Source organism: Malaclemys terrapin, chromosome 2 (assembly GCF_027887155.1).
Source record: "Malaclemys terrapin pileata isolate rMalTer1 chromosome 2, rMalTer1.hap1, whole genome shotgun sequence".
Lineage (NCBI taxonomy): Eukaryota > Metazoa > Chordata > Testudines > Emydidae > Malaclemys > Malaclemys terrapin.
Genome location: NC_071506.1, coordinates 67,323,162 through 67,330,826, shown reverse-complemented (window position 1 = coordinate 67,330,826; position 7,665 = coordinate 67,323,162). Strand labels below are relative to the sequence as shown.

The 7,665-nt window shown below is 38.1% G+C and overlaps 1 protein-coding gene across 1 annotated transcript in view; it reads right to left on the bottom strand.

The window, feature by feature from the left end:
* Positions 1-316: 316 nt before the first annotated feature.
* The window catches only part of LOC128832113 (transmembrane protein 68-like), a 30,651-nt gene continuing 23,302 nt past the window's right edge, over positions 317-7,665 (bottom strand). The window contains exons 5-7 of the mRNA XM_054019177.1: positions 6,702-6,762; positions 6,093-6,232; positions 317-885 (exon numbers count right to left, since the gene is read on the bottom strand). Of these exons, the coding sequence (XP_053875152.1) occupies positions 781-885; positions 6,093-6,232; positions 6,702-6,762 (306 nt within the window). The 3' untranslated portion in view covers positions 317-780. The remainder of the gene's footprint in view (positions 886-6,092; positions 6,233-6,701; positions 6,763-7,665) is intronic.

The following is a 7,665-nucleotide window of genomic DNA, read 5'->3' as shown; positions in this document are numbered from 1 at the left end:
TTTATCTGGTGAAAAAAAATTCCCTGGAACCTAACCCCTCCTATTTACATTAATTCTTATGGGGAAATTGGATTCGCTTAACATCGTTTCGCTTAAAGTCGCATTTTTCAGGAACATAACTACAACATTAAGCGAGGAGTTACTGTATATGTACTGATAGATTATCTCAATAATTCAATTGCAATTTTTAAAAATTAATAAAATGCTTTTTGTTCAAAGGAAAAAATTGTAAGGGAAAAATCTCAACATTAATGCAAAGGCAATAGTGATAAAAGCATAACTTTTTTAGCCATTTCTAAATTTATTTGCACCTTTATTAGATATTAAAATACAGTTATAAGTGTGTTATAGCCAAAATGTCTCAATATTTCTCTCTCTCTCATCTGGTCTGGATATGGGCTGTTTTTCTCCTATCAACAATTGGAAACAGACCAAACATCAAAATTTTCTAATGTCGACTTCCTCTATAATCAGCTCACCTTGTGTGCTCCTAATGCTACACAAGGTCTAACTTTTATCTGAGAATAATGTCTGCTGTCATCTGGTTTAACAATCTCTAATCAATTTCTCTCAGGATAATGAACCTCTTAATTTCCTTTTCTTTTATTATTTGGATTGAAGTTGCCAGACCAGATGAGAGAGAGAGATTTTAAGGCAGTGATATGATTGAATGTTTGATACATGTAGTTTGCAGTCTCTTGTACTTTTAAGAAAACTATATTTTTCTTCCCACAAGTTACAGTAACAGTTTTTAATATTTAACAACAATATTTAAATACACTAGTCTTCTTTCTGATGTTTATCAAATCGTTCCAACAGAGCTCTTAGTATACTTCCTGGTAGTTCTTGGTGTCTGTCTCTTAGCGTTTCAATGGCAATCTTTGTCTGTTAAGAGAAAGAAAGAGGGGGAAACCTTTTATATTTCAAGAATGACTACTTCAATCATCATTCTCTTCTAGTTTTCCCAAGGATGCTAAAGGTATACATAAAACTCAGTGGAAAATGTTGGGGGAGGAGAGGGCAGGAAGGGTAAATCCTTCACAAGATCCCATGAAGACCATGCTGAGGGATAGTCTCATTCCCACACACCAGTGTATTTTTCCCTGTGATAACCAAGCATACAAAACAGCTAGATCTACATATGCAATAGTGCCATGGAAATGTTAGCTCACTACCACTCCATCTTGCAAACCCTGAGGCACATGAATAACTCAGGAGATTAGTTTCATTAACTTCAATAGGACTACATATTTTATTGAAATTATTCACTTGTATTTGCAGGTTTGAGCCCTTAAACTGTAAGTGTGACTTGATATAATTTCATATTTAAGTTTGACAGTTTTTTCAATTGGAGTTGTTGTAAAGATCTTTTAACTAAGCTATCACTGCGGAAATCCTATTCCAATGTAAAACCTCTGTTGCAAGGTTTAGAAAGCAGTTGCCCCCTACAAAAACAGCTATTACCTTTTCAAACCCTATTTTAAATGTTTACTATTAATTAAAATATGCATCAAATCATTAAATAAAACGGGAGGTTCAGAATGTAAAAGCCTGTTTTTTCGGGCATGTTAAATCTCATCCACTGTAATTTTGCTCAGACTAAAATCTGATAAATATTCAGCCTAGACCCTTTCCCTTGCTCTGTTGTAATGATTAGGGCCCAGAGGGCCTTCTCTAATTATGGGCTTAATTTATGGAAAATGGGTAAAAGTTCATAATTGTCACAATCACCTTCTATAGAACTTTATTTAAGAAGGAAAAAGGAGACATCTGAATTAAACAGAGAGGATCTACTGATACCACCCAAGGACTGTGCTTAAAATCGTGTCTGGTAAACAAGAGGAGTATGGGACTGGAACTCAATGGACCAAAATTGGTACTTCAGAAATTAATCCTAACTGGTGGACAAAATAAAAAAAGGATGGGCTATTCTGCCCATCACCCCCTTTTGGGGTCCTTTTAAAGAGAGACTTTGTGAGGGAAAGGAAAAACCATTTGCACTACTGCCGCTGCTGCTGGGGGATTTTCATTGTGACCTGGACCTTGGCACATCAATTGGGAGGCTTAACCAACACACTGCCCCAGCAAGGACCCAACTTGATACATATGAGATCCAACTCTGTCCTCCTGTCTCTTGTGTGTCCCATCCTGTCCCTCAAAACTAACTACTGTCCTCTCTCTCAGCTTTCTGCCTAATCCAGAGACCAAAAGCACCACACAGCCCCAGCACAACAAGGTGAGACGGTCCATCCAGCTCTGCCAGTCAGAGAAGGACTAGCAGAGGTAAGGGACCTGACCAGACCAACCAGATGATATCCCTGACTAGCCTCTTTGTGTCCTGAGAACATCAACAAAAGCCATATTTCCCCCAACTTTTACAATCCCATCACATCTCCTCCTGTGTCTATTTTGTCAACAGCAAAACTAACTCTTCCCCACCAAGATGGGCTGCTTGACAGAGCAAGAGACTCAAACCCTTATTCTTTATCTCTGAAAAAGGGATTGTTTGTTTTTCATAATCACTTAATTTCAATGCTTTTTGCCTTGTTTTGATTCTTTTCCTTTTGGGTATCTCAGTCAATACATTTCCAGCCTTTGCCATGAGTTTTCTAGTGTGTTTTTCACAATAACTAAGCAGCCTGAGGTCTCTGTACTCAAGACCCCAAACCTTGTTTAAAATAGTTCATGTTGTATACTGACAGTCATGTAAACACCTCCAGTTCTCTGGGCCCACTTATTCCACCCAAAGTGACACAACAGCTTCCCCTCAGCATCCAAAAAAATGTTTTAGTTGGGTGTTCAACACTTGTGGAAAGAATCATATTATTTATTTATTTAGGCACTTAGCTATGGATTAGTGAGCCTAAGATTAGGCATATATATTGGCCAAGATTTTCTAAATTATTTAAATGGATGGGAATCAGGAAATGAAAAACATTTCTGATAGTAGCATTAATCCCCACAGGGCTCCAGTAAGGCCAGAACCTCAGCCAATTCATACCAGCTGAGGATCTGTCTCATAACATTTATCATTTGCAGATATATAACTATATATCTTGTATGTAGTGTTGTTGTATCTCTGTTGATCCCAATAATAAAAGAAAAAATACCCTAATCACCCATGGGCGAACACTTTTCCTGAAATGATCAACTCCATATCTGACCTCTCTGTCCTTGTATCAAAGGAAAATCAAAACCTGCATAACATCTTCAAAAGACGAGACTGGGAGCTTAAATTCATAACCTTGCTAGACACTAAAAATCATGGACTCAACAGAGATGTTGGTTTTATGTCTCATTAACACAATCTATGACCAAACTAACTCTCCTTTGTCCTAAGACTGCAGATATGGTAATTGTCCACCGCATCTTGAATGGTCTCTTGCGACATATGTTAATTTCTTATGCTTAACAATCTGCTCCACCTTCTATTAGGCGGTGACACCCTGAGTACCTTTCCCAGACCTGAAAAAAGAGCTGTGTGTAGCTCAAAAGTTTGTCTCTTTCACCAGCAGAGGTTGGTCCAATAAAAGATATTACTTCACCCACCTTGTCTCTACTTTGTATGTGTCCATGCAAGGGAAAAAGTGACTGGAGTGTGGGTCCTTATTACACATTTTGAAGGGCTCTGCGAGGTATTTAGTGTTTAGGAGGCTGAAGAGTAGGACTTGACTATAATGTGTGTAGTACAGATTCAAGGACAGACTTTCAAAAGGCACAAAGGGCAGTCAATGGAAGTCAATGGGAACTGGCATCTAATTCCCTTTTGTCTCTTTGAAGATCTCCTCAAGTCACTGTGCAAATATCGACCTTTTCTGTCTTTAATTTCATGTTGTATTAATATATTTTCTTTGATTTATTTTCCATTTAAAAAAAAATCAAGAGAAACTACCTTTGAGTTTACATATTTCAAGATGGCCTGCAATGTGAGACCTTTCTGCTATTAGTTTCTTGTGACAGAGCGCTGAGGCCTGACAGGTGTGTCAGCACTCTGATCACTGTAGACTGAATTAGTTTCCCAGTGATGGCTGATTGAGCAAGTAGCTAATCAGAAAGCTATGCTGGGGAGGCAAGGAACTAATTAGGCCTCAGTTGGCTAACCTGATAAACCAGAAAGGAAGTGTTACAAGAGGGGAAGACTGGACTAGCTGAGTCAGACTGAAACAGCTCCCAAAACAGAGAGGTCTCATTTCCTAGGGTCCTGGTAAAGAGGGACTAAAAACTGTAGGAATTAAAAACTGTGATGCTGCACTGTAGTTGGGAGAAGGGTTTGTAATAAAATACAGACTGAACTCAAAGAAAGTGGGTGTGATCAGTTTCTGGGGCAGCAGAGGACAGGAACAGAGCATTGCTCTGAAACATTGCTCCTTTAGGATAAGTAAATTAACCAGCCTCAGGGATTTTATTTCCATATATTTTTCATTAGAAATAGACTTTTCCATTCTTCTTTATAGGAGAACTTGATAAAATCACTGTAAGATTAAATTAGTACTGCAGCCTTATGTGATATCCTGAGATAAATCTCTGTTTCCCTCCAAATAGTCCCTGAGACTACCCACAAATGGTTATTCCCTCTGTTCCTCTCCCCCATAAATCAAACAAAGGCTAGATTGTGTTTGAAGAGTTTCAGTTTAGGATACAGCCTTGTGAGACATCACTAGTCAGTTCCAATACCAAAGAAAGGGAAGTGACGACTATAGATACCTGTCATTTCTATTGCAAAACAAACTTAACGTGCCACTGAAAAATGTCTTTGGGAAAAAAAGAGTGGCCATTTCAGACAGTTGACACTACTCATTACAACTTCAAAAGTTATTTTTCATTCCTTGGTATCCTGCTGTTAATTGAATTGTCTCGTTAGATTGACCTCACACTTGGTAAGGCAACTCCCATCCTTTCATGTATTTATACCTGCTCCTGTATTTTCCACTCCATGCATCTGATGACGTGGGATCTAGCCCACGAAAACTTAGGAGTGATTGCAGACACTCAGCTGCTGTTGGACAATAATATGACAGCAGTAACCCAGTCAGCTTTTTATCTTCTTTGTCTGATTAGGACCTTGTATCCTTTAAAGACCCACCTCCGCCATTTGCACCCTTATTACCCAAGATTAGATTTTTGCAATGTGCTATCTTTAGAGCTACACATTAAAAGCATTCAGAGAGGAACACTAGGGCAGAACACAGTGACATCATTCTGGGAACGCATGCCATCCGTGCCCTGGGATTTGTGTAATAGTCTCTGGTGAGATTTAAAGTGTTGGTTATGACTTTGGAAGCCTTAAATAGCCTGTGACCTGCCTACCTGAGGAATTGCCTCTCTCTCCGTGCCACCGTGCCACAGCTGTGGTCACCAGAGGCACTCAAGCTGAATCCCCTTCACTAGAAGGGAGAGAGTAGCGGATAGCAGGACACTCTCTGTGAGGGCTCTAAGATTTTAGAACTTGCTCTAAATAGCTGCCAAACATCTGTTAGATGGGGTTTTTGGCACGGGCTGAAGTTTACGCTCTGGAACTATGAATGTGTGGAAAGAAGCTCTTCTGTGGGTGGCTGGCTGGGAGAGTTCTTCTCTGAAAGATTGTTTTAATGCTGCTGAGGTTTTGTTGTAATATTAAGTATGTGTTAGGGCACCAGAGCCTTGTGTGGGCATTTCTAAAAGTTATTAATTTACTTAAGTTTAAATAATGTAATGTATTTTAGCTTCTTTTAAGACAGATTACTATCTGGAAACAAGGAGCACAGCCAGGACCTTGTGATCAGCCAGCTCATCACAGATCAACAGCAAGTGGTCCACAGAACACAGTCCAGAAACCTCTGGTGTAAAGTATTGAGGCAGAGGGCCAGGGAGGATGGTGACGAGTTTAGAACAATGCACAAATCTGTGGAGGAATCTAACAGTGTCAGAAGAAAATGATATTTCAGCCAGAGATATGTTACACTATGTAAGATGGCTGATGTACTGTAAGAAAGTTTTACTTCATAAGAAACCAATAGACATGGAATTTAACGTCAGATACTACAGATCTAACTAACATCATTTAAACTAAGACTGTAGACTCCCGAAAGTTTCAAAGAGAACACCCAACTTACCTTTTCAACTAGTTCTGTAGCTGTTATATTTGGATCATATAGAATGGGATCTCCAATATATGTGCGAAGTTTGACTGGGAACCCTCCATACACAGGAATGAGTGGCAATCGAGAACGTTCATAGAACCACCTAAAAAACCCTGTGAATTAAAAAAAAAGGTGGGACGGGGTGGTGTTACATTTTGAGGGAGAACCTTAGAAGCCAGCAGAGTCCCTGAATCAAAATGATTCTGGATTGCAACTAACAAATTTTAAATTATATGGGTGTTTGATGAAAGGCTACATAAAGTACATCAAACAATATGCAAGGCAAATAATCTTGAAAATAATTATCTACTCTTACATTGCCTCCTGCATATTCATTATCATGTTAAGATGGGTCACCATGTAGAGAACAATTAATGTTTAGTCTAATAAATGCATAATCACATTAGCTAACCAATTTGGACTTCAGTTTACATCACAAAGAAACAGTTCCAGAATTAAAAGAGAACAAAAGATTAAAAAGAAATTCACAAGACGAGTATTTCCCAGAAACAGTTGGTTTTGAAAATATAAATAAAAGAAAACTCTAAGAACGTGAAAAGCTACATATGAAGTAAATCTTACCTATTTTTCCAAATGTCCTATATCCTTCCCGAATATTCTGTGTAAACAAAGGGATGATGGGCTAAGAAATAAGGAAAAAGAAGTGGTAAGACTTTGGACAATAGTTCAGCCTCAGTTTTTGTATTTAAATATTGCATCTATATCATGTGGTTATAGGCATCCTATTAAATCAAAATGAAACTGATAAGTTATCACGACTAAAAACTCAAAAGGAGTCACATGTTTGTCAGGAAAAACTACAGCTAGTTATGTACCAGGTGAGGCTCCATTTTCTGAGGGTTCTTAGAACCTATGTCACATGTTGCTATTATCAGGATGAACACCAAAACAACACTGACAGGATAACATTTAGAAGCAGAAAAAATAATTCCACAAATATCATAATTTTCAGTTTCATGAGTTTGTTCAGCAATTTTTTTCAGTGCCTAAGAAGTCAGAGTTACTGAGTTAGCCAAAAATCATCCAGACATATATTATTTTGGTAACCAAATCTTTCAAAAGTTCTATAGAAAACAGACTATCAATGTACTATGAAACACCTGCAAATCTTGGGGCAAGGGACAAGAAAGGATGATCATGTGTAACTAAATGTTTCCTTTCTAATGCCTTTAATACTAAATAGTTTTAAGAAGTTGTAATTTCTAAGAAAATTATTTCCCCTCAAATATGATGCAGATTATTGTCTCTCTGAAGCACATATTGAGCTAGTATAGGTCACATCACGTCACAGCAGAGGTTCTTCCTAAATCTTATGTTGCGACAGTGTCTTCATTATTGTTATTATAGATCGAGTGCCAACCAGGTACAGGCATGGTATAGAACTTTGCTTCCCCTTCAGTTCCTATCCCAAGAGGTTTATCAGAGATATGAATCAGAGCAGGGGTTCTTAAACTTTTTTATAGCGTAGACCACAACTTAACAGAGAGTGTATTTCTTGTGCAACATCCCTACAACAACTGCTTAG